This window comes from Takifugu rubripes, chromosome 10 (assembly GCF_901000725.2).
Source record: "Takifugu rubripes chromosome 10, fTakRub1.2, whole genome shotgun sequence".
In the NCBI taxonomy this organism is placed as follows: Eukaryota; Metazoa; Chordata; class Actinopteri; order Tetraodontiformes; family Tetraodontidae; genus Takifugu; species Takifugu rubripes.
The window spans coordinates 7,901,709-7,928,209 of record NC_042294.1 but is presented as its reverse complement, the minus strand read 5'-3'; the positions used below and the strand labels follow the sequence as shown (position 1 = coordinate 7,928,209).

The window sequence follows — 26,501 nt, the reverse complement described above, 5'->3', positions numbered from 1 at the left end:
TCTTTGTTCGTTCTGGTAAAAAGTGGCCATCTTCAAACACATCCTGCAACACACCTTGGCTACAAAAAAAACAAATTAAAAACAGTCTATCTGAAATATTCTGAGGTTTACTCTGCTGTTTGTACCGGGAGTTGCTGCAAAGATTAACATTAGCCCTGATTTAATCATTAAGCTTTCAGAGAGAGAACTAGAAAGTCACGTAAGATCATGTCCAATTGAACAAAAAATATAAAATCGTCATTTGTAAAGCAATTTTTAAACTAGACAAAAACACATCTTAAATAACTTTTGATAACTGTTCTATTCCCGTGTGGTGTATCCTAGCATTTCTTTCAGTGAATATAAATTAGAATCAAGAATCATGTAGTTTTTGCCAAGTTATATTAAAAAAAACAATTATATATGAATTATATATGTGTTCAGTTGAGCAATAACAGCAGCAATTTCTCTCTCCACCGTATCAAAAACTCTTTTAAATTTTATAACCTTTACACAAAAATAAGAAAATGATGCCTTTCAACACTTTCAATCATATGATTGAATAAAGCTAAGCTACTTAAAGGAGAAACCTTTTAATATTTATCTGTCCTGTATCATGTTATATTTAACAAACACGTCAAGTGTATGAATTGTGTTATTTTGTTATGAGATTTTATAAACTGTCAAGTTTATTTTTAATATTAAACAAGTGCTCAAAAGTATTCATTCATTTATTATAATGTGCTAAAGTATCCGTGTGAATGCTAGTTATTACTAAACAAAGTTCTTTTTGATATCAAAGGGGTTTTATTGGTTGAACGAAAAGGGCTTTTTATACATGATCACCAGTCGATAAATGGTTTTAACAGTAAAGTTATATTATTTTATATATTCTAAGTATTCTACATCCACATTTATGGCTAATCTGAAACACTTAGAAAGAAAGGTGAAATCTCATTTGTAGTCGGAGCGCTGTTTCAATAAACTCAAATTAATTTTTAAAATGAAAAAACATCATTTTTTTATCACCTAAATTGGGCTTAAAAATCTCCGTTGAAAAAAAAGGATTGCAAATCTGCCCAAACGCGTTTATGGGCTAAAAATAGCGTAGGTCGTTTTAAATTGTGTTTTCATACCTTTTCCGGAAGGTAATTAATATTTAAACTATTCCGATTTGTCACTTTGATTTGTATTTTAGATAATTGTGAATGTAATTACGGAGCAAATTAACAGCTTTCAGGAAAGACCGGGTTCTGGGGTCCGGGTCCATCTGAGGCGCCTTATTAATTTTCTCTCCAATAGCTGTGATGAAAAGGGGCGATAAATCTGGGTGATCGGTGAAGGCCAATACTAAATGGCTCCATATTTCACCGCTGCTTTAATAGAAATATTCATGCGGGACACCTTAATGAAATTAAACCGGCGGAAGGCGCAGCTCGAACGGGACTCCGGCTCCGTGTCATCATCATGCGGGAGGCCGGTAACAAGCGCGTCGACGGCGCGTCTGCAAAACAAGACGTTTCTGGTAAATGTCCAGAGGTGAAAGTGTTTATTGAGCCCCCCACAACAACAGCACCGAGCCAAGGGACGCGGCGAATCAACGTATTTGTCAGTACGGCGCATTAACAGTTGCTATAAATACATTCTTGTGAAGGTAATGTTCATTTAAGACAAGGGCGAGAGCCCCCCGCGTCACGTTGACGCGTCTCCCGCAACACAAACACCGGCCCGCTCCCGTCTTCCTCCCCCGTTCTCCCACGTTTCCATGCAGGTCCATGTCCCACCAGCATCAATCTCCCTCTTATCATTCTGTAATTGGTCATGATCATCAAGGGCCACGATTAAAGAGCGATCCTTTACGTGGAAACTACCCGCTGACTTGTTGATTTCCCCCGAGCAAATAAACGTCCCTGGAGCGCGCTTAGTTGATGAATCGACAAAAACTAATCAGCTTTATTGGTAGACAGGTTAAGGGCAACTGGGTGTCAATAATTCTCATTTTGACCTCCTCTTCCATTAACTTTAAGTGGCTTATTAGACCGAAGTCACCCGGAGCCTCCAACCTATTAGTTTGATCTCTCTCCTCATCACAGGTTTGGGGCTTTCGTGTGCACTTTTTTGCAGCTCGTTGCGCATGAAACGTGCCTAAATTCAGACTTATTTAAATATATTCTTTAAGTAAATACACATTTTAGTTTGTATTGGATGCGAACAGTAAAGTGCGTTTTAGAGATCTTTTTACAATGTTTAATTATTCCTGTTTTGAAATGTTTTTCCCTGCGTTCATCACGGATCAGGCCCCGTCTGTCACCTCTGGGGACGGACAGACGCCAGAAGGGCGGCTTTTACTTCAATTTCCCGTTGGCCTGGCGGGGGGATTGGGCTCCAGGGGTTTACTTTTGCGCACAGGTTCGTTCGTGCATTTTCAGACAATTTTTAGATATATTTCTTAACATCTCTATTTTTGTGTCGAAACACCGATTTTACTCTTGTCCTCTCCTGTCCAAACATTAGCAAAAACAATTGCCCCCAATTATTTTACTAATATGAATCTACTTTATCCAGGCTTTTGTATATTTACAGTTTCGTTTAGGAATTATCTACTCAGAAAAGAATCTTTAATTCATACCAAGAGCCCCCGATTACCTCTAATACCTAAAATGTAATAATTTGTAGATTTTCTTTGTAGAACTATGTGTTTATCAGAATATCTTAACATTTCCTTCGTTAAATTATAGTCACATAAATTAGATGGGCTGAACTCCAATTTATTGATGTTTACAGGAAACGGGTGTATATTCAAGAATATCTCAAATCTAACATCACTTTTATATTAGCGACTTTATCGATCATTTAAAAACCAACTTTGATTTTAAATGTTGGGCTTTATAGAAGCAGCGCGCATGCTTTGCCGTGATTATGCAGAGAGGCGACGCTGCCTCCGTGACGCGCAGGGCGGCCCCCAGCCCCGCGGCTACACCAATCCCCTCCTTCTAACAGGGATTAAGTGTGACACGGAGCTCCTCTCTCACACTCCGGACCACATCATAACTTTAGAGAGGTGGGAAAACAACACTGACTTCTCCATCGCTGGCGGCAGCAGAGGCGACAAAGGGCGCGCACCGGTCATCCAAATGGAGAAATCCAAAAACTTTCGCATTGACGCGCTGTTAGCAGTCGATACCCCCAAGGTCCAGACCGCCCCGCTGGCGCTGGTCACTTCCCTGTCCTCCTCCTCTTCCATCCCGACGTCTGGAAGTGTTGCGGCTCCGGAGCTCACGACGGGCGTCGACTCTTTACGCACCGAGACGCCGTCTCCGCCGAGGATCTCCACCTGCGGCTTGATTCCCAAACCGGGTTTCCTCAACAGCCCGCACAGCATGGTTGGATTACATCCGCAGAGCACCGCAGCCATCCCCGCACAGGCTCTTTACGGCCATCCCATGTACACCTACTCCGCAGCTGCCATCACAGGCCAACACCCAGCGCTGTCCTACTCCTACCCGCACGGCTCCCACCAACACCACAGCAGCGACCCCATCAAACTGTCAGCCAGCACCTTCCAACTGGACCACTGGCTCCGGGTGTCCACGGCCGGGATGATGCTACCAAAGATGTCTGACTTTAACTGTAAGAGCTCCACCAGGGAAGAAGGGAATTAGAGGCTATTTAATTTAAACGTAGACGCTATTTCATTTAAATGTTGAGTTTATTATTGAAGTTTAAGCACTTTTAAATGTTGAATGAACGCATGAGCAGTCCTCATTTATGATCATATGCGTGAAGGGGCCATCACAGAGTGACGTTTTTTGTAAGAGAGACTAAAATGGACAGATAATGGACAGAGGGAAAGTTGCAGAGGTGTGTGAAACCCACAGTCTACATGCTATTTGCTCACCAGATACAGCCTTTTTTTGTCTCGGTTCGTTTTAACAGATTTGCTGCAAATAGTTCCGCTCTGGAAATATCCATACGCGCGCTGTCGCCTTAATCAGAGAGCAAAAAATAGGAATGATTAAAGTCTGATTTTGAAGGGCGTGGGGTTTATGTTTTCATCCCTGTTGTGTCTGCAGCCCAGGCGCAGTCCAACCTGCTCGGCAAGTGCAGGAGGCCAAGAACTGCCTTCACGAGCCAGCAGCTGCTGGAGTTGGAGCATCAGTTCAAGCTGAACAAGTACCTCTCACGACCCAAGCGCTTCGAAGTGGCGACGTCCCTCATGCTGACAGAAACGCAGGTCAAATACAACAATATGTCCTTTTTTTATGCCTTCGTGCGTCATAAACATATTTCGAAATCCTGATTTTTGCGGGTTGCAGCCATTTAGTCAAATAATGACCTTTTTAAATGATTAGTAGTGTTTTTATTCCGTCTGATAACGGCTGCGCAATATTTACGCAAACGGTTACGCAAGCAACACCTATCTGTGGGAGTTTATAGTAATCAGTCTTATTTATTTGTATTATTTAGGTTAAAATCTGGTTCCAGAACAGACGCATGAAGTGGAAGAGGAGTAAGAAGGCCAAAGAGCAGGCCGCCCAGGAGGCCGAGAAGCAGAAAGGCAGCAAAGGCGGCCAGGAGAAGGCAGACGGACTCGAACAGTCGGACTATAACAGCAAGACAGACGCCAAAAACGGCAGAATAAGAGACTTTCGGGACAGCGACGACGACGAAGGCGACAGTTTCCTGTACAACTCGTCAGAATGCTCCTCGGACGACGAGAGGAATCACACGAGCGACGTCAGCCCGCAGCCCTGAGGCGCGCTCCACCTCCACTCACCGCGTCCTCCAGACACACCTGCATGCCAGTCCCACCTCTGAATCACCTCCACGGAGTTACTGAGCATTTAACCGACCTCTGCTCTCATGAAAAGAATAAAATCTGGTCTGTGCGGGTGTCAGAGACGCAGGACATTTATGTTTTTCTAACATTATCCAACACTCGGTCGTAAACTGTGACTTAATGCATGCTTCATTTAAAAAAAAAACTGAAACATTTCCCTTGTTCAAGCCTCATTTGTGATGTTCTTTAGCTGCAAATATGCCACGTTTATTTTTCTATCGTGTATTTATAAAATGGGCATATACCAGTGCATGCTAACTTCTTGTTTAGCGTCGATCTCGGTGCAAAACCGTGTGAAATAAAATGTTTTTTTATATATAAAGTCACGAAGGCGCAGGCGTCTGTGATTTGTGGCCCTCTCGGCTGCAGAGGTCGGTGTTTTCCTGCGCGCTCTGACAGGTCGGGTCATGGGAATCAGCGGTAATAACAGTGTCGGATCTGTGCAAACGCGAGGTGAGAGCAAACACGGAGGCGGCCAGGCGGACGGAGCAGACATCTCACACCACACCGGCAATGGGCCCGCAGCGGCGAGGGGCCCTGAGCGACACCAGGGAGCGGAGCCGCCGTCACTTCCGCTGCGTTTGAAGCAGATTTGGATCCAGTCGGACACTCTCGCACGCGTCGGGGGCCACAGGAAACGGTCTGAAGTGACTCCTCGGTGCTGATTACGCGCCGTATGTAAAAGGATTACCGAGGGATCTGCTGGTTATCTCGGCTGTTTGCTTTAGAGTTAGAGGCGAAATCAAAGTTCATGCAGGGGTCGAGCCCAGCCCGAGTACACCTGCAGGTGAGGCTCAACTCCCGCCGTCTACAAATATACTCAATCCAGAAAATTAATAAACTCAAGGGAAGAGAGGGACTGAGCTGACAGGTACAGGTGTGGACTCAAAGGTCAGCCCACCACTGCTCTCCTCGCGCATGCAAACATCAAATATTCTCTAATCAGCCGGACTTCAGGGCAGTGAAAGGCTTCATTGTGATGTTGTAATGGTGTAAATAGACTCAATAAAGCCCAGATCGGATGCAGCTGCACAATGGCCAGAGTGGACACTGGATGGAGACGCAGGACGTGTCCAACCCTTTGTCATTTCTGTCCCGACTCCCGACTGGGAGCTGGTCCATTGGGGATTGTGGATGCAGATAATGATCAAAAGGTCATAAATTCCTGGGGGGAAAAAACAGCAGTTAACTCAAAAGTATCTTATTTTTGACGGAAAGAAAAAAAAAAATCCAGCTACAAATCTCCACAAAAATAGCAAATACTGGAGGCTCAATACAAGCAGATGGAAAAGGACATTTTTGTCCATCTAATCTGAATGCTTGCACTTTTTTAGACCTTTGTTGGTGATGATTACACAACTGTAGACAGGTGGAACACACACATTACGGGTTTGACTGGGATTTATTACAGAATTATCTTTACTGCATTACACCAACAACAAGGGTCTTGAGTATTTTACATTAAAATTATGTACAAACACTGTCAAAAGCGCATTCTTAATAATCTTCGGCCCGTCGGCCGAGTGCTGCTCTACAGTTTTAGTTTGGCCGCTCTGGCCTCCAGGGCTTTGGTGGCGACCTGAGCGCGCTCCGACAGCTCGGCTGATCCCTGCGACTGTGCGCTCTTCAGCAGGAAGTGACTGATGAAGAGCTTCAATCCCTCCCGCAGCATCCCGAGCTTGGGAATTCCAGAAATCCTAAAAGAGGAGGATTCAAAAAGGTAAAACCTTTACTACATGAATGCCCAAAATAACTACTTTAAATCTTAATGGTATCAAATAAATCTAGAATCCATCTGCATTGTAAATTTCCTTATATTAGCATGCTAATTTTAGCATTGGGGGCTAATTACTGCTGCGATGGTACAAAACCACCCAAAATCTAATGAGCAAACCAATAAAAATGCATATTTGTGTCAGTCACCTCCCAAATATGCTGGCGATGTCCTCAGGATCACATTCCTTCAGCAGTTTAGTCAACACCTGACGCAGGAGGCGCACCGTGGGCTTATCTAGCTCCCCAAACTCTATGACCTAAACAACAAATCCCATTTTTGATCCTTATAGTAGTTAAATCCAACAGCCTCACGAATGGAAGCCACCTACTTTGAGGATGGAAAGAGAGAGGCACTTCCTCTGGAGGAAGCAGGCAACCAGCTGGGACAGGTTGTTGAAGGTGCTGCTGGGAAGGTTGGACAGCTCCTTGAACTTGTCCCACAGGCTGAACTGGAAGGTCATCTGGAAAGATGAGGGGTGAAGATTACACAAAATACAGGCAATAAATGATCATGAGAAAAAACGGACTCCTCAGTTATGGGAGAAAAACCAGTGGAACAGTAGGAGGAAGAGCAGCATCACCACCGTCGTCTGAGTACGATCACCCACAAACACCCTCAGTCAGCAACACTGATGGATGACTACTGAGGGAGCTAAATGTAGTTAAAACTATAGAACACATGTATGCAGAATATATAACTAATATATATAACTAAGAGTTTAGTCAGTTTAATATACAGGAAGCCAAAGTGCTGTTCAAAATGTCTATTTTCACTGTGAATTATTGTGAGAGTATAAAGGTGGAAAAACTAAAGGCAGATATTTCTGTTTAGCCAGTTAAAAATCCATGAAACACACACACACACACACACACACACACACACACGACTCTTGTCAATGGTTCCTCCTGCACCACCAGGACCAGAGGTTTCTCCTTGTTTTTAGTGCACCTCTATCCAAGACAGTTGGTGTGACACATTCTCCAAGTGTTAATTGCATTATAAAGTTTTTAGATGAATTCAAAAGCCTTTATCATAACACATCTACTTTGAGAGCCGTAATTCTAATAATCAAAGCTAGCTCTGATCAGCAGACCTTCAGCAGCATGTGGCAAAATGTTCTATTTTATAGAATGTACATAAATGTGACCTCACTTTATTATTATTGTATAATTTGGATGTGTAATGCTAACGTTTTATGTCCAGTCAGCAGAGGAAATGTCATTAAGTAAATATAAAAGTGAACATTAAGTGCGAGTCCAGTATCAAAATAAAAGCCGGGACGTCATCTTAAACGACAGCTATTAACTGTTTAACACCCAAGAAATCAAACCGGAGTGATGCAGGTTTGTATTTGTGGTTTTCTCGTGACCTGGAAGCGTCGGTCGTAGGAGCAGAACTTCTCGGCCAGCACGGCGTAGAAGGCGTTGAAGCTTTTCTCCTGAAGGCAGCAGTCCATCAGAACATGAACTATCTCCCTCTCCTGCTTGTCCTTCAGGCCCATCCTGCACAGAGAGCCGACGGAAGCTTTTAGGAAGCGGCCCGGCAGCGCTTCTGTCAGAGACGCCACTCGGCGTGTCGCGTCTTCCGGAACCAAAGTGCAGATGAGTTTGATGACAAACCTGATCAGCTTCTCAAAGGCATCCAGATAATCCTCACTGGTCATGATCACGCAGAAAATGTTCCTCCTGACCTCAGTGTTCATCCGCTGCTTCCGGGCCAGTTTCAGGACTTTGGCACTAAACTGAGACAAAAACCACCAAAAAGAGGACTTAAAGGAATTTCAGAATTTCTCTTCGCCATCGCTGACAAACAAAAAAATGCAGCATTTTTCAAGTGACTGGAACTGTGATTCAGATCTTTTTAAGGTTGAAGCAAATTAAAATGTTCCTATTTGTAATCATTATCGATAAACAAAAATCCTAATCCCAACGCACTGACAGTGTTACCTGGCCTTCCACGCTGCTCTGTTTGGAGTTCATCTTCCCGTCTTCATCGATCATGGGCGCTCCGCTCCACGAGGAGCCGACGATCCACCAGCGGCCAACTTGCTCCGCAGCCAAGAGATTGTCCAGAGAGACCCTCAGTTTCATGTCGCTGCCTCCGGCCGCCTGACTGGTCTGAGAATCATATTAACGCTGAGTTAAACAGGAGTGCTCAGAGGAGGAAAATCAGCTGAAACTACAGGATTTAAAAAACAGAAGAAAAATTTATCGTGAAAATAACTAACAGCAGCGGCATTAAGCCGGTGGTGCTCTGGCGCCATCTGGCGGTAGCTGTCGGGACAACACACACGGCTTCTATCTACATGGAGAAGAGCTGCTCACAAGTTACACATTAAGATCATCTTTTAAATACAGCTTGGCCAGCTGATTGTTCTGTGTAAGAAAACACCCACCAGACTCCTCTGCAGCTTCCGCAGTCTCTCCACAGGCTCGGGGTTGTAGCCTGGAATCTTCCGCATGTCATTGTTCTTCAAAGCCAGCATGGTCTCCAGCATGAAACGCACCTGAGGACACAAGCACGTTAGCTCATCGCTGATTCAAGCCATTAACATTTGTCCTGAGTGAAGAACGCTGTTTCTCCTACTCTGGTCTGATCCTGAAACTTGGAGCCCATCTCTCCGGCCTTGCGCTGGCCTTCAGAGATGAGCTCTTTGAGAGCAAGAGCGTCGTCTTTCCTCAGGGCGAAGCCAACGTTCCTCAGCATGAACAGGACCAGTTCCACATCCTTCTCTGCAAAACCTTTGACCAGCAGTTTTAGGATGTCAAAAATGAGGAGCGAATGGACCACTTGGAAGTTGTACAGGTGGCCGATGATGGCGAGCAGGTTGTCACACTCCTTGCCCTCGCTTGGGTTTTTGTAGACTTCATCAAACTTTCTCACAACCGTCTCGAGAAAAGTGGCCCCCACCTTGAAACAAAGGAAAGAAGAGTCCAAACGGAGACCATTCGTATTATAAAAAGGTTTAAGATTTGCAGTAAAAACCACCAACGTAAAAGCTGTTGAGGTATGATTTTACGGATAACATCAAGAAAGGAAGGTTGTGCGTTTTACCTCTAACCCGACACTGTAATGCAGGATGCTGACGAGGAGGATGTGTTCCATCAGCAGTCGGTCAGGCATCAGTGCCGGGGTGACGCAGGCTGCCAGCAGCACCTCCGTCAGGGTGTCATTCATGTCCTTCCTGCTGGTGCTCATGTACAGCTCCTCCAGCTGACCGCTGACGTAGGCCATATTTGGCTCACTCAGCCTGATAAAAAACAAGATAAAGTTACTTTAATTAAAACTGTAAGGCAAACATATGTCTGTAAGGTGAATTAACGGGACATGAGCTCAAAAATTATCCCTTTTTACTAAGAATAATCCACAAAATTCCGATTGAGCTCTTTAAGGGTCGAGATTTGGCGACATCTAGCGGCTTTAATGAGAATTGCACAAACACCTTCCCTTGACCCTCATCACACTTGTAGAGATCTCAGGGATCCTATTGAGATTGTCGGGAACAAAATTGACTCTTCTAAAAAAGCCCCCACATGTAGTTCCAGCCCGCACTGTAGGAATGCACAGCAAAACCGATGTTTAAGGTGGTAAACACAGTAAAAAGCATTTTATTTTGACTGTAGCAAAGACTGCTCTCTAAGACAAAATGGTGTTCACAATTTCAAAAGTCGAGCAAACATTATTATGTATGATAATGATAACGTTTGCTCACTTTCCCGAATGCTATTTATCATATAAAGTCTTCGTACCTGAGAAGGTAGGGCGGACAGAAACTGGTTCATGTTGCTTTACAGATAATGAGATAGATGTGCTTATTTGTGTAGACTGACCTGTTCACCAGGCCTTTAACGTTCCTCTTTAGCCTCTGAAGCGCAGCTTTCCGCTTGCCGTCTTCATTGGTTCGCAGGTGAGGGGGGACGTATTTACCTGCTCCAGAAGCCACCTGCACGAGGGAAGGTCACACTGGTGAGCTGACAATAAGACGGAGCAGCCACAACAATAATGGAGTATTTCTGAACCTACAGTGTCTGACTTGCTATCAGTAGCATTAGCATCTTCTTCGTCCACCTCACTTCCATCATCAGAAGTAGCAGCATTGTCCTCAGGCCCTTCATCCTCCATTTCTGCTCCTTCCTCCTCATCCAGTTCATCCTCATCACTTTCCTCCTCCAAGTCATTTTCCTCAAGCGAACCTTCATCACCAGACATCTCATCATCATCATCATCACTATTGTCCTCATCGCCTGACAGCTGAGATTCATCCTCGCCAAGCTTCTGAAATTTCTCCTTGGCCGTGTCCATGTCCTCATCACCATCGTACACGGCTGCAGCAGACCCGCCGGAGTCCAGCATCCCCAAGATGTAGTCCAGTCCATCCGCCATGAACGACTGTGGGAGGTTTTTCTTGTTTTTTCTCTTGTTATACCCCAGGCAGCGCTCTAATCTCTTTATTTCCCTGTCCTCGTCTTCATTTGCTTCCAACAGGGCCCTTTTTCTTGATTCTTGAAGCCTATTAACTTTCTTGGTTGAGGTTTTCGTGGAGGATTTTGAGTTTGATTCATTCCCAGGATCCTCTCTGGACTTACTTGACTGCATTTGGGACAAATCTTTCTTTGTCTCCTCTGTTTTCTTCTTCTTTGGCTGTCGTTTATCAGCCGGTGACGATGATGATTTCCCCCCAACCTGCTCGGGTGAACTTGTGGACTTTTTACCCTCATAGTGGCCTTTCATTTTGGCCTTTTTCATTTTGCGCTTTTCTTTGCGCAGCTCTTTTCTGCTTTTCTTTTTTACAAATCGCAAGCCACGGTCGTGCTCTCCATCCTCAGCACCAGCTTCGTTTTTGATAAATTCACCCACTGCTACCATATACTTCTGTAGCACTTCATTCCCCTTTGGCTTTTTGCTCTTCTGCTTGATTTTCCCCTTCATCCTTCAGTTATTTCGAGTGTCCTCCTCGTTAAAATGCTTCACCTTAGCTAACAAGCGGACATAATTATCCTCCACGGGGTTTAAAACAATCGGCAGAAGTAATTAAGCAGAAGACTTCACAGAAAAACATTTCGACGTTAGCATTGCACATGCAGCTCCATGAGGACCACGTGACTGTTCACTTCCAGGGCGCCTGGCGCGGCCCGATGACGTCACTTGTTTGTGGGCGTGGCCAGCCCTCTTGAGCACAGCAGGATCCTCCGATGTAAACTGTCTGCCAGACTGAGCAGTTTCTGCAGAACCCAAAGTGTCTTCTTCCGCTGTCCGCTGTGTGAGCTAGAATGTAGCGAGCTCGTAGTTTTTTTTTCTGCATTGCAATATGAAGAATGGAAGAAGACGACGTTACTATCAGGGAGCAGAATTTCCACAGCCAAGTTCGAGAGTACATCGTAAGTAAGGCAGGGTGCTGCTAGGCATGGCTAGCATGCTAACGACGTCCTCTACTGCCCAGTAATGTTAACGGCGTCCAATCTTGGCGTTATCTGTCAGTGCTAAGCGGCAAAATCAATGAGACTTGGAAGCATCTCTTTATTGTGCCTTCTGCACAGAAATTACATCCACGTAAGGCACTGTAAAAAATGGGAAATTGCAAAAGCTGTGTAATTAGTACAAGTTAGCCTATGTTAATCCGAGCTAACAATGCTTATTAAACGCAGATTGAGTTTTGTTTTTTTGTTTTTTGTGGGGGGCGTCATTGCAATTCAATAAGCAAATTATTTATATGGATTTTTAATAGAGCGATCTTTCCTAACAATCAATCTATCAATCTTAATAATGTGCCGTATGGGGATTAATTAAACGGTATAGTTGCGTTAGATAGTGATTATTAATATCGACCGGAGTCAAGGACAAAATCATCCTCAATTTTCTCTGCAATTGTAGGAAGGGTGTGGTTGGGCCAGTTCAGTGCAATATTCAATGCAAAAATAAATCTATCTACGTTTATGTGCTGGCATTTGAGCCACTACAAATTCTTATAACCTGAACACTATTGTTCATTACAGAATTAAAGACTAGCTCTGGATTTGGTGTCTTATTTCAGTTTCTGGTGAGCGCCCTTTGTTGCGAATCACAATATCTAACCGGTATTTCAAGAATGTTTCTTTTTCCTTTGGTACATGGTGTTCTGTGACTTAATATTTTGTCTCTTCTTCTGCTTGTACTTGTTTATTGTGTGCCCTGGGCCCTTTGTTATATTACCATAACAGCAGGATCCTTCTAAATCAAACTCTGGTGAGCCAGCACATGGTTTTAGTTCCACAGGCAGCTTTGCTTGCTTCCTTTGCAGCTAAAGTGACTCCAAACCTGGTCTCAGGTTCCTAAACACGACTGGTGCTGGACGGAAGGTGTGGGAAAGTGTTTCTACTGCAAGGCTCCAGGAATGTGCAGGAAATCGTGTTACTGTGGCCGCTCATGTCATGTGTAGTTAACTACATTTTCTGCTCTGGCTGTCCAGTTTTATAGATCTCTCGTGGATGATTATTGATTGAGCACCAGCTACAGACCTTGTGTGGTCATTTTGGTTAGGAGATAATATTCACCTCATGAATTTCCCCACTGTTATTTCATTATTGAAGCCACATATATGGGGTTCTAAGCTATGACCATGACACAATGATGTCATTTTTCCAGCCCCACCCTGAATTTGTTGCAGAATATTGAATATTAAGGATGTTTTTGAAGCCTTCTCCCTTTAGACGGTGCCTACTTGGACAGAAATGTCAGGTTTCAGCGATAATTGTTTTCCTTCCCCTCCTTTTTCAGTCCATGTATCATAAAGGTGTTAAATCCTCCTGCCAATGTGGGTGAAGGCTTGGGAGAAGACAGACGTGTTCAAACGTTGACCTGATCTGCTGATTAAAGTGTTATTTGAGGTCTTGCTATTGCCGTTGCTACGCGAGGCATCTTTGAGTCTGCTTCCACTTATCATGTCTCTGCACCTGATTCTGTGTTGTTTGAGCCCCCCCCCCCCCTCCAGCTGATAACACCACAAACCCATCCAACTTGGCTGCCCCGGTTGGGAATTGTGTTTTCGTACCAGCTGGTCAGTCGGAACGCTCCGTTTCCTGCACGGTTGAGTCGTGTCATAATCCCAGTTTGGCCACAGTGGCTTTCACGGTGTTGATAGGGGAAAGTGCTGAAGGGGGAGCTTCTAACATTAGCTGCGTCCCGGTCACTGTCACAGTAGAAGGGCCAATGTGGAATGTGAGCCGTCTGTGAGAACATCCCGCTTGTTTTCGAGGCTACTTTTACCCCTCCCGATTCCACCTAGTTCGTGATGACTCTGCATTTTTTAATAGCCTGGTTATTTTTGTCAGGTGTTGAGAGAATTAGGGAACTTTCTGTTCCATAAATAAACCAATCAAAAGCCAAAGGCTCGTGTAAAGAAAACTTTAATTCATGATTGCATCTAAAGTGTAGTTAGGAGGATATAATCTATATTAAATAATCAAAAATAGTTGGCAGTTTGACTGATTCCTCTCTGGTGATTCTACGTCTCTGACGTATTGTCTGAATTTTTGTCATTTCAGATTTGCTTCCTCATCTTTGCCGTCCTCTACATAGTTTCCTACTGCATCATAACCAGATACAGGAAGAAAAGCGGTGAGTGAATCAGCGGGTTGCCAATCCTTTCATTTTTATTTAGGTGAACTCCTTTATTGGGGAGGGCTGTAGTGTTTGTGAGCAGACATGGCCCTTCATTGTATACAGTGACGACCCAGAATGCTTTGCAGTAGATGTGCACGAGAGGGCGAAACCACGCCTGCAGAGTAATCTACCACAGTCAGCTCCCTGTAAACTCTCTCCACCCCTGATCGCTACAGAGTTCTGTTTAAGTGAAGCCAGTCAATCACACCTGTTACGCAGCTGAATATGGAAGCAACAATAAACAGATTAGACTGAATAAACAAGGCTCTGTGTCATTATATAATGGGAGCAGCGTGATGGAATACTATCTTTTGGATCTCTAGCTGTGTGGTGACGTGTTGCTGTCTTTTTATAGATGACCATGAGGATGAGGATGCAGTTGTCAACAGAATATCGTGAGTAAAACTCATCTCTCTGTTTTCTAATATCATGAATAGTAACGGGTGTTTATCTGATTTGGCTGATTAGCCCCGAACAGTAAAACATTCAGTAGGTAAATCAATTAAAAATCACTAGTTTCTCCTTTGAGTGTAATTAATTAGTTAAATGTGATGCTGTCAGGGACAAACAGCCAGATTGACTCACGTTAGGTCGAAGTGCGGTTGAGATATCACGTTTCTGCGCTCCTGTCTGGTGCCACGTCCAGCAGCTTTCAGCCCCTCGAAGCCAAAACGGTTCCTGTGGGTCTGGCATAAATAATGGAAAAGCATTTCAGTTAATAAGGTCCTTTAGTGATGCAGTGAAGTGGGGACCACCGAGCAGATGGTTGGTCCCCTGGGTCCAATCTGGAGAGTCACATCCTCTCAATCTAGTCAAATTACCCCCCACACAGATACAGACAGCGCAGGTTTGTAGCTGCAGGACAGGGGCAGAGATGGGACGGATAAATAGGTCAACGATAATAGGATTTATTTTTAAGATAAATATTAGCTGTGCAACTGTGCTCAAGGCATTTCCCTTTGCAGTCTGTACCTGTGCACCTTCACCCTGGCAGTGTCGGGAGGTGCCGTCTTCCTGCTGCCCTTCTCCATCATCAGTAACGAGATCCTCCTTTCCTTCCCCAAAAACTATTACATCCAGTGGCTCAATGGCTCCCTCATTCACGGTCAGTAGCCTCACACGTCACCTGAAAGTAAACCTGTTTTTCAGTTGAAGCATCGACAACGTTCGATTCAGGACCAAATCCTGAACATTTTTCTTCTTACAATCTTAAAAGACTAAACTCTACTGCCAACACTGGCAAATTTAGTGGCGTTAGTATTAAACACCCTTGCTGTTTGTATGGAGTGTGGTGAGTAGTAACACCCACTAGAGGGAACTATAGTCCAAGGTTTGCAGGAAGACCTGACTAGTTTCCAACTCCTTGCTGAAGTTTCATGAGAACTATTTCAACAATGCATAATATTAAGTGGAGATTGCTCTGAAGAAACACAGAAGCCTGTCTAGTTTAAATTTATAAACATGTTCTCACATGATGTGCGACTCACTAACTTGCTTCCTGATATATGTTTGCTGCCTGCAGGTCTGTGGAACCTGGTGTCGCTGTTCTCCAACCTTTCCCTCTTTGTCCTGATGCCCTTTGCCTATTTCTTCTTGGAGTCTGAGGGATTTGCAGGATCGAAAAAGGTGACTTAATTGCATGTTTAAAATGTATAGTTCCACAATTAGTAACTCACAAAAATGGACATTTGTAGTTTTTGACATAGAAAAACTGCGATGAGCCGTAACCCCATGTCAGTATCAAATGTGATACTGATATTTACATTAGCTGAAAGGGTAACTTCCCGCATTCAATCACAGAAGAGTTGGAAAATTGAAAAATGCTTCATTTTTTCCCCATCAAGCCAAAGCGCAGCAGTCAGGGCGGCGGCAGCAGGTGCCTTGTCCTTGCCCTCTCCCTGACTCACGCCACTGACTGTAACCACCGCCGCAGAAAGCTCATTAACCATGAAAGTCTGAATCTGGACTTCGCCCAGCGCCACATCCTGACAAACCCTTCCAATAAGGCTATAGGCTGCAAACGCTTCAACACTGCTGCATTGGCCCCACTGATTTAAAGCCTGATTCCTCGTCGCCCCCTCCCCAGCCCACTGAAATAAAACTTCAAAAGGACAGGCTAATAATCGAGTTGTAAGGCTCAGCGAACTTCCTTGTTTAATTGATTACCTGGCAAAACAAGAGGCCGGGGGCTCGTGTTCCAAAAGTCCATAAAGTTGCAGCAACATGACAGCACAATAGAACCTCGCAAAACAGAGGGGCAAAGATTTACTTTTAATACACCTCTATCCTGTGTCACAGTTTGAAACCTCTCTGGTTTATGTCTCTTCTGGCCAAAGCACATAAAAATCAGCCTGTACTGTAGAGGACGGCCGGCTCTTTTCTTGCCCGGCAGGCTAATCTGTTTCGGTTGGACTTCTTCGGCAGAGGGCAGGATGAGGGCCTCTCTTTTACATTGGTTCTTTTACATTTCAAGACCCTTTCTTGCCACTGATGTTTTCAGAGGAAGCACTGTTCAGTGTTTAGCTGCACTTTCACGTCCATATTCTGCATCTGCTGTGGAAGGGGAGGAGGTGACACCCCCCGTGCTGCCTTTAAATTTAAATTAAATCGCTGTTTGCAGAGTAAATCTTGCAGCGAACGACGAGATTAATGTAAAACACAGATCGGAGGTTTTATAACGCAATATTATTCCTTTCTCCAATAACAGACATAAGGTTTTATGTGAAATTGTAACCTCCTGGGCTAACGCTACACCACGGCGAGGCCCCTATGACTGCGGAAATGAAGTGGATGATGAATTTCACTACTAACGCTGCGAGTCAGCCTTTTCATGTGGCCGTGTTTACTTTTGACGATGTACTAAAAGACGCCACCAGAATAAAGATGGAAATGTGGATTTTTTTCCCCCTTAATGTTAACTCTTTAGGTCTTCAGAGGCTCTGCCTCCGAGTGATTAATAGGTTAGCAAATTGTCCAAATTGTGGATGAATCGGTGTGTTTGAGGGTCTTGATGTCAGGTGTTATGATCCAGCTTTATTTGCTGCTGTAAAATGTCTCGCCTTTTACAGCTTTGCACTCATATTTCGGCATCTCTTGTTGAGTATTTGAGGCTTTTTGGTCCTCCTGGAAAGGGCTTAAAGTCCTGCATTTGCAGTTTGGAGATGAATTCGAGGGTTTTTTTTGTACTGTGATGGCCGTGTGCAGATCACCAGTAGATGGCATTATAATGGCAACGCCGTCTCTGTCATCCTTTCTGAGATGATCAACACCCTCTGAAAAAGATTGAAGCCATCAGCACCAGACTTTGTTCACATGTCAGCTGATTACATAATTACATGCGACAGTATCAAGTACGGTGGCTCAGAGCTTGTCTTCCTCAGAAACAACCACGTTAGCACAAATGAGCTACTTATTGTGTTGTTTTCTCTCAGTAACGGGTGCATTTAGCGTGAAGAAAACCACGCAAACGTCCCACTTTTGTATAATTGTATTTTGTGGTGAATAGACTTTTTGCTCTTTCCCTCGCAATTGAAATGTGTTTGATCCTGAAACGAGTTGGAACGAGTCTGACCCCCCGAGTGACCCAGCAAAGGGCCAACAGGTTTCATCTGGTGGTTAAAGAAACTCCTCATCAATCTCATCTTAAGCCCTAACCCGCCAATGATGAGAAGTGTGTTTATTGTGGAGGCGAGGGAGGAGGGCGGAGGAGAACCGTCTCACCGAGCAAACCCCGCGCGGTGTTACTAAGATACTCCTCTTTGTTGGAGTCCCACAATGGGGGCCTGGATATTTATTTCAAATCTCCTGCACATGCAGACATTTTTCCCAGGCCTTCTTTCGGGCAGGGCCAGCCAGAGAATATAAAGTGGTGTTTACATACCTTCCTTTAAGGTCACAATGTCTCCCTAAAGCTGCCTGTTACAATGTTTGTTACCATGGCAACATATTAGTTCGAGCCGGGAATTTAAAAAAGAACAAGCGAGTTGCTCAGGATTTTCCCCCCCTTTTCTCCTGACTCAGTTTTTAGACAAAAAAAGTTGAGCTGAACCGTTTCTGTACTGGATTTTCAGCGGTCTATATTGGCTCTTTTGATGGGCTCCTGACAGTAAACCCATATTCTTTAATCAGTTTGGCACCTTTTCTCAAGTAAGAACAAGCCACCACCACCATTGGGCGTCAAATAAACCACCCAAAAGCCGTTTCCTTTCTTTGACTCCTTTTGTGTTGCGACTCATCTGGCGAGTCCATCTAGAACCCGACAAGGAAACAGGACTTTAACTATCACATTCCAAAACACAGGATACTGGACTTTCATGGTGTGTGTGTGTGTGTGTGTGTTTTGTTTTTTTCCCTGCCAGCACCCCCCAGTTTATACGATACGACGTGATACTGATCATTTTCCATGCTCATGTGTCTTTGGTGCTTTATTGAGAAGTCTTATTAAGAGCCTTTAGAAGTTGATTGTGCAGCTTTACAGGGGAGTGTCCCTCTCCTCTGCTTTCTGTCTCTGACACGGTCACTGCGCTGTGGCCCACTGGCTGAAGGATACACTAATAAGGTCTCCGGGCATCTGGCATGTCTTTAGCGAAGAAGGAACCCCCCCACACCCCCACCCCCACCCCCACCCCCGCACTGTTGGCCCTCATTCCGCACGCCTCTGACAGTAAGCAGAAGGATGATCTGCAGGATGATCTCTGCCACAGCCTGCTGACCCGCCAAAGATTTACGGTGGCAACTAGGAAGCGCTGTTTCTCTACCCCTGTCCGATTTTTATGACCCCTCCTCCCTGATGTTTGGTGATTCAGTGCTGCAGTTTCCCAAATATTATCTCCCTCTCTCACACTTGTCCGTCGTTGCACAATAGCATTTGAGGTCTGGAGGTGATCTTTCCTGCTGCATTTAGCACGTGACCAAAGGAGCTGGACACTGATTTACGTGGCTGCTGGGTGGCTCTTGGGCAGCCTGCACATGTATGATTCTATGGCTGCTGGGTGGCTCTCCTGCGCCTGCACATGTATGATTCTATGGCTGCTGGGTGGCTCTTGGGCGGCCTGCACATGTATGATTCTATGTACGTCCGGCTGCGTGTGAAACAGCTGCTTCTTCGCCGTTTCTTGGAAGTTTCTCCAAGCTTCTTTGAGCGCAGCTGCAGTTAACCAGCCGCTCGCTCAGTGTCGGTGTGAGGATCAGGGGATGCTTAATATTTCAGAGCTGCTATATATAGAGGTAGTTACACATTTAGAATATCAGGAATAGAAACTTTCAGCGGGCGCTCTGAATGCCAGGGTGCCGGTCTTTTTTTTTTTTTTCCCCCATCCGTTTCCTTTCTGTTCACTTTTTGACGGTTGTGTCTCACTTAATGACATCTTAGTTAGAGGCTCCTATTTTTGTATCGTGCGGGATGGACATTTTTTTTTTCTGCCCTTGCAGCAGTTGGCAAGGACATACACAAGTATATAGCTCTCTCTTTTTCATGACATGCATATGTATGAATCTGTGGAACCAATTTGGGCTCACGCTGTCGTCCTTCTCCAGCACAGTCAAGTCACGTCTGACTGTGTTCTTTCAGCCAAGCAGGAACTGGGGTGATAGTAAGGGAGGTGACAAGTGCTGCTTGCCCTAAATGATCTGAATGGGTAATGATTTGTGTCTTATAAATGATTGAGAGACCTGCCTAAAGGGAATACACCTACAGCATGGCATGGGCAGCTTGTTAAGGTGGACTGGTGCACTTGAGCGGTCACACGTCCTGCTCCCAGCTTCTGCTCATCAACGCATCCTTAAGAAAGAGCATGTGGGACGTTTTTGAAGTCCCTGAAAGCATTCCTCTCTCACCTCTCACCTCAGGGGAATGAGCCATGCTCAGACGTTGACTCCTCTCCATCACCAGTCTCTCTCTCTCCCTCACCGTTGATCTCTCTCTCCATTTCTCTATATCACTCAATCATTCCTTTCCTCACACTATTAATGTTGACAGCATTGAGTGTTTTATTTATCATGCATGGCTGCGGCCAACGTTAGTTCAGTATAACAGTATTTCTGCTTTTATTTATCCGGAATCCATCAGTTGGATCTGTAATGTTTAAATAGAAATTATAGGGCATTTTGACGTTACCTGTCAAGAGGCTGCAGTGTGAATCTTGGCCACACTGTGGCACTCCAGACTCTGGTGGTTTTTCTCTTGGCGGCACCAGAAAATACTGCACTCAGGTACTGAGACTTTTCCAGAACATCACTGTTGGTGGAGCTGAGCGAGAGAAAAAGAACAAGCATAAATGTTTGTGTTAAACTATCAGTAGACGGGCTGCATGTAAAAGAAGGCAGCTGTTAAAATAAGGGATCCGTATAGCGATGTAAAGTGTGCCGATGACAGTCATTAGCTGTCTGAAGGGGTCTTTTCTGGTTTAATCTGCTGCAGGGAAACCGATTCCTTTCTAAAACGACTTGATTAACAGGGGGCTTTCAAAGAGAGACCTCCCTTATGTACCTGTTGGCAAATATTAACCAGCCACTGCACACCCGTTATGTTAGCTGGTAACAAATTGCTCATATGTACCCAATTTAAAGTGCACCCCCAAAGCGGAGAGACCTTGTTATCCCGTGCCTGGTCACCTACCTGACATGTGTATCTATCTTAGAGTGCTAGACTGCTTGACTCTTCAGCAGGGGGGGAAATGGAAACTGTGTGAACAGGTAAAGGAGGACTTTATTAACCACTCAGCAGTTTGTGACCCGGAAAACCCAAATTACCCCAAAACCTTCTTGTCTGCTCAGCCCAGTACATGACTGTGGTGCTAAGGAGGGCTGCTAATCAGCTCCATATGAGGCCTGCTCTTGATCGCAGACAGTAGCTGACCCAGTCAGGCTTCACGCCCCCCACCAAATCCCAGCTTGTCTTTAATTTCACCTCCGTGACCACCACTGCCTGTTGAACTTACTATTCTTTGTAGACCCTAATCTTTATTTATGTATGGAAGAGGTGTTAGAAACAAGAATCTGTGGCGGCTTTTGTCTTGTTTTTACACCGCTGAAACTGAAATGCACTTAACGTCGTATACGTGTTCACTGTGTCTCATTTGTTTGCTTGCCAACAACTGTTATTTTTCTTTTAGGGCATTAAGGCACGCATCCTTGAAACCTTTGTGATGCTCTTCTTGCTGGCTTTACTCATTCTGGGAATTGTCTGGGTGGCATCAGCACTTATTGACAATGATGCAGCCAGTATGGAGTCACTTTATGGTAAGATTTCTTTAAAGGACTTTGTCATTTTCTGTCTCTAAATGCAGTATTTCACAAATTAAATGCATCTTTTGTGTAAGTACTTTGCAAGCTAACTACCTGTTTTTATATGAATACCCTGCTTGTTACCTCTGCACAACAGTGAATTTGCACATTCCTCAAATCAGGGCCACCACAAGATTCACCTTTAACTGATAACGTTATCAGTTTTCATGCTGTTTTGCTCGTCCTGAAAGATTTCAGTGGCCAGTAAAAATGAGCGAGATTCGGTTTGGATATAGAATAATAGAACAGTGGTGTGTTGTGCACTTGATTCTACTCTAAAACAAGTTAAATTCCTCCATTAGCTTGCAGTGAAGTCACTACAAGATCAATGCTTATTCCCCACTAAACTGACAGAATAGCAAATTGGGCACTAGCACAAAGCTAGTCGGTGACGGAGGACATCTAAGGTGTGTGTCTTTGTTTGTATTCTCCTCAGCCTCGTACTAATCTTATCATTTACGAGAGTGTTATTTGCCACAAGTCTCTCCTTTTTCCTGTCTCGTTACTTGCGATCACTTCCCCTGTCATCATTCAACAAGTCCTGAGAGAGAATAATTACAGTAGCCCATTATGCTGCGGCTTTGTGCTGCAGACTGACTGAGAAATGGGAGTGAAGATAAATTCACTTTGTGATCCTGAGAGTAAATGGCTTAAGATCAGAAATCTCTTTGTTTGGGCCAGTAAAAGCTGCAGGTCTGAGACGCCGTGCCATCTCTCTTCATTAAGTTATCTGAATTTGCTGCATTTCTTCCTGTAGATCTTTGGGAATTTTACCTGCCATACCTCTACTCCTGCATTTCACTTATGGGAGGACTGCTTTTACTCTGTAAGTCGCAACTATTTGTCATCCTGCTATTGCTGAGTAGATTAACCCTGTAAAAACACAATAATCATATTTTATTCCTGTATACTTTTAGTGTGCACTCCAGTGGGTTTGTCCAGGATGTTCACCGTCATGGGCCAGCTACTAGTGAAGCCAACGGTAAGTGTTCTGCACTTCAATATATCAGTAAAATGACATTTATGGGGCAGATCATAGATTTGAGCTCTACAGCTCAGATCAGACTGGAGAGACCTCTACAGCGGTCAGCCATTCACATTCACAACAGAGGACTCCAAATACATCACAACTCATCCTCCCATCTGCCATTGCTCCGGTCCCACTTTGGGCCTAATTATAACCCATTTCATTTCTTCCTCCTCTGCTCCTTCTCCTTCAGATCCTGGAGGACCTGGATGAGCAAATTTACTGCATCCATTTGCAGGAGGAAGCCCTTCAGAGGAGATTAAACGGTATGTCTCTGGGAGACGTGTTGGCACATTATAGTGGAGAGGAGGGGTTGACTGCCCTGTTGGGCAGGATGGAGCATACCACACTGGAATCAATTAACATTGAAAGTCCAGCCACGCACACACACCACCTGGCCTTTCCCCGCTGCCACCTTACTCTTTTTTCTAAAGGGCAAAGCAGCCGCAGACAAGGATCGTACTTTACCTTTAGTAAGTTTGAGCATCCATTGAAGACACTCAAGTGCTATTGTCACTGTGGCAAAATGATTGCCTCAATTAATGTCAGCCCTAGGATGGTAGTAATAGGATAGAATTCAATCGTGGGTGAAAACCTTTGGCTCGGTCCTGCGGACATTACAGCAGCCGTTCAGACTTCTAAAAGAAGACCCGGGCTTGCACCGCTCTCTGACAAAAGGAAAGTTAAAACGGGTTAAAGGAGGTGACGGTCTTATCGCCTTTTAAACCTCAAACTTCCTTTTGCCGTTGCAGCCTCCTGTGTTCCCAAATTCCTTTTTTGGCGTTGAATAATCTCAAACAGCAGGAAGTATTTGGGCCAAATTCCAGACCTTACTTTAATATTAACTCAAGCACGCAACCAAGTGTACAGATGCGAGTAAATTAAAAAGAAAAGCATCCTTTCAAACCGGGGAGGTAAAGGAGATTGCTCACTGATACTGTATGTTTTCAAATGCTACACTGGCCCCCACAATAGACTGCCACCAATGCGTATTCCCAACGCCCAACTTTGAAGTAACTGATAGAGTAATTGTAATCTGTTCCTTACCATCTCCAACACCGTTTGATCCTTACAAATCTCTGGAAGGCCAAAAAAAAAAAAGGCAAACACAACAGGTCAACAACCTATTATGTGCACATAGGTCAAACTGCAAGATACCTCTACCTGGGAAAACTGTGGGAATTTCCAACTGGGATGGTAAACGTGAATGTTATGCACATATTGAAACACACCCTGCACATTGACTGGGGCCAGAGCCGTGCTCCTTTGATCTGCTGCGACTGCTAAACAGACAACAGTTCAAGAACAGTTCACAGGACACACTCCACAGGCGAGCTCTGTTGTCTTTTTGCTTCACCTATGTCCTCTCTGCATACATATTCTCCTCTTACTCAGGCTGTGTTTGCAGATGTGGGTACTTCAGCCAGATCACTGTTTATATACACATCTGGCCCTTTGTTGTCCTCCCTCTACATGTAATTGCCTATTTGTAATGACATTATGAATGTGCTAAATGTTGCATATCGGATATTTGTGTGTTTTCGTCCTCAAACGTACAAAGCAACAAGCCTGGGCATACCGGTCAAGCTAACGGACCATCTTAACTACGTATTTGAAGACTGTTTCAATCATGTTTTACTTCTCAGACAGATTCTTCAAAGATTAAACAGTTTAATTAAGAAGTCATGAATACCAGCTGATAATGAAGCGAGCTTTTGAAGTTCAGTCTCACTGTGGCATCGCCACATGTCCAATAATGTCCAGCAGAAAGTGAGATATAACAAAGTTCTGTTATGTGATACCTTAGGTACAAGGATCTTTGGCATGATGGTCATAGTTTGCATTCATATCCGTCCAAGTTGTCCACCCCGAGACCCTCATCTGCTGATAGCAGAGCAACAGTGTATCCGTCCTAATGCGGCACAATGACCTTGTCGGTGCCTCTGTTGTCTCAGCATGGTGTTTAGCATCCGTGTGGATGACGTAATTTTCTACTGTGCTGAAGGTTGGAGAGGATACATTGAATTATACTGGGCCTTCCTGGCTGCCAGAAGCCTCACTCAGCATCTCTGCCTCGCTGTAACTCAGCCCTTTACTTGATGCTGCCAGCAGAAGGAGAAGGATATATTTAACTCCAGTTTAGAATGATGTCATTGAGGTTACTGCAGTTGGAACTCATCATTTCCTCTACAACTCTTTGCAAGTTATCTAAAGTTTGATCTGCTATTTCCATGGCTGTTAAAGACCTACTTTTCATTTGATAGATGATTTATCCTTCCTGGGTGACAGCGAAGGCCGTCTTTGAATACATTAGGCACAAATGTGATAGATTACGCAGGTTGACTTCCTCGGGGCAGAGTTTCCCCTTTTCAGCTCCACTGTGTAGAAAAAGAGTTGCCAAACTGACACTGACTTTTCCTGTTTTGTTGCTCTCTCTTTGCCTTGAGAGTTCAAACTTTCCCTTGCTTAGATCCAAGGACTTATGATTCTCTCGGTATCTATCTCACCTCTGTTGATTCCTTAAACCCGTCCAGACAGGGCGTGTCATAATAACAGAGGGGAGTAAAAGGTTGCATCAAAGCGATTGGTCCTTCACTCCTGTAACAAAGATAAAAGATGGTATTTTTATTGCACGCTAGTAACGGTGTAACACCGAACTAATTGGTCTTGATCTGCCAATCACCCCAGGGGGTGCAAATGGATACTATTCCACTTTTGGCTCAGAGAGGCACCTCCATAGTGCGTCAAGCTGGAAGGACAACACAGTAAAATAGTAAAATTAGCCTTAAGTGAGCTGGCCTTGTGGTTTTCCTGGAGAATCCCTTTCTTTCTTCTCTAGACCTTCCAGCCAGTTGTGGCATGCAGGAGACAGCTCCTGACACAAGGGATTATTTTTACTAGTTGGAGATCACGTTGACATCTTCTGAGAAGGATTACTTGTTGTGATGGCATGGCTTATTAAAGCTAAGCTGAATAACCGTATGCTGAGGTAAGACAGCTACACTGTGAAGCTCACACCCACTTAATTAAGATTTCACCTCGTATATTTTCTGATTTGATGGTCTTGGAGCGAGAAAATCAAAAAGGCTGAAAATGCTGCTTTCCAACTGAATGAATAGGCTAAGTGGTCTGTCAGAAATGGTTTGCCTGTCAACTGTTAAAGTCTTTTGCTTCTTATTCAAACATTGGAGATTAAGCAAACTGACTGACACAGAAAATATGTTCTTAGAAGCTCGTAACAGGTTTATTAATCGAACAAAGAGACAATTCTCAGAGAAAAAACTCGTAGAAAGTGGCCATAGATTAATCCGCTAACTGAGATACTGATCAGAAATTTGCCATTGTCTCCAGGGTCATCCATACACCCTTACACCAGAGGCGGCTTTACTCATCAGCTCAACAAAGAACTTGACAATGTTAGAAATCAGAGGAACAAACTGGGTAAGTATTTGCATTGTGTGACATGATACATGTGAGCCTTGGCGTTACTACGAGAATCCACGCCAGGAGGATTGATTCTTTAGATATTGCTGACAGGCGGCTGCTTTCTCCCCATCTCTCTCAATTTCTTAATTTGGACTATGACCAGGACTGCCTGATAATTTCCCATCCATTTTAGGATATTATAAATGAAGTCTGAGCCTTTTGGGAAGCAGGGTGGGGGCAGGAGCACAAAGGCACTTAGGATATTGGACAAGATGCAAACTTTATATTGTAGCAAGCCTTTTAGTGATGTCATTAATTTAGAAGGATGGTGCATATAAAGTGCACTTGGCAAACTTCTTGTGCAGGCAGGGTGGGTGCACTTTGAGAACAAGGAGGACTAACAGGGTTGGGAATGGAGAAAGAATGTCAATATGGCAAGGGATGGAGGGCAGAGATGCAGGAGGGGACAGTGGGTGGCCATAACAGAAACTTGTGGTCTGGAGGCTGTCAACAGTGTCTGCAAACATGAG

General features: G+C 44.3%; 4 protein-coding genes across 5 annotated transcripts in view; 2 read left to right on the top strand and 2 right to left on the bottom strand.

Annotated features, from left to right (window-relative positions):
* Nucleotides 1-2,979: 2,979 nt before the first annotated feature.
* Nucleotides 2,980-5,145, top strand: mnx1 (motor neuron and pancreas homeobox 1). Its single transcript, XM_003968053.3, has 3 exons — nucleotides 2,980-3,609; nucleotides 4,053-4,213; nucleotides 4,447-5,145. Exons 1-3 carry the CDS (start codon nucleotides 3,114-3,116, stop codon nucleotides 4,732-4,734), a joined length of 945 nt encoding a protein of 314 aa, XP_003968102.1. The 5' UTR covers nucleotides 2,980-3,113; the 3' UTR covers nucleotides 4,735-5,145.
* Nucleotides 5,146-6,202: 1,057 nt separating this feature from the next.
* nom1 (nucleolar protein with MIF4G domain 1) lies at nucleotides 6,203-11,712 on the bottom strand. Its single transcript, XM_003968069.3, has 11 exons — nucleotides 10,620-11,712; nucleotides 10,427-10,539; nucleotides 9,651-9,846; nucleotides 9,183-9,506; nucleotides 8,992-9,102; nucleotides 8,543-8,713; nucleotides 8,216-8,337; nucleotides 7,966-8,098; nucleotides 6,925-7,056; nucleotides 6,743-6,852; nucleotides 6,203-6,516 (listed from the first exon to the last, which is right to left on the bottom strand). The coding sequence occupies exons 1-11, from the start codon at nucleotides 11,523-11,525 to the stop codon at nucleotides 6,351-6,353; spliced, it is 2,484 nt and encodes an 827-aa protein (XP_003968118.2). The 5' UTR covers nucleotides 11,526-11,712; the 3' UTR covers nucleotides 6,203-6,350.
* A 52-nt stretch (nucleotides 11,713-11,764) lies between these two features.
* The window catches only part of lmbr1 (limb development membrane protein 1), a 23,942-nt gene continuing 9,205 nt past the window's right edge, over nucleotides 11,765-26,501 (top strand). Inside the window, exons 1-10 of one of the 2 annotated variants that reach the window (XM_029842665.1) lie at nucleotides 11,765-11,974; nucleotides 14,117-14,189; nucleotides 14,590-14,629; nucleotides 15,200-15,339; nucleotides 15,757-15,860; nucleotides 21,347-21,473; nucleotides 22,276-22,344; nucleotides 22,436-22,500; nucleotides 22,739-22,811; nucleotides 25,897-25,986. In XM_029842665.1, coding sequence (XP_029698525.1) covers nucleotides 11,912-11,974; nucleotides 14,117-14,189; nucleotides 14,590-14,629; nucleotides 15,200-15,339; nucleotides 15,757-15,860; nucleotides 21,347-21,473; nucleotides 22,276-22,344; nucleotides 22,436-22,500; nucleotides 22,739-22,811; nucleotides 25,897-25,986 — 844 coding nt within the window. In that variant the 5' untranslated portion in view covers nucleotides 11,765-11,911. The remainder of the gene's footprint in view (nucleotides 11,975-14,116; nucleotides 14,190-14,589; nucleotides 14,630-15,199; nucleotides 15,340-15,756; nucleotides 15,861-21,346; nucleotides 21,474-22,275; nucleotides 22,345-22,435; nucleotides 22,501-22,738; nucleotides 22,812-25,896; nucleotides 25,987-26,501) is intronic. The other variant, XM_011607995.2, reaches the window with a different exon arrangement.
* The window catches only part of rnf32 (ring finger protein 32), a 25,911-nt gene continuing 14,641 nt past the window's right edge, over nucleotides 15,232-26,501 (bottom strand). Inside the window, exons 8-9 of the mRNA XM_003968070.3 lie at nucleotides 20,350-20,481; nucleotides 15,232-15,360 (exon numbers count right to left, since the gene is read on the bottom strand). The gene's annotated coding sequence lies outside the window, so the exon portion shown is untranslated. The remainder of the gene's footprint in view (nucleotides 15,361-20,349; nucleotides 20,482-26,501) is intronic.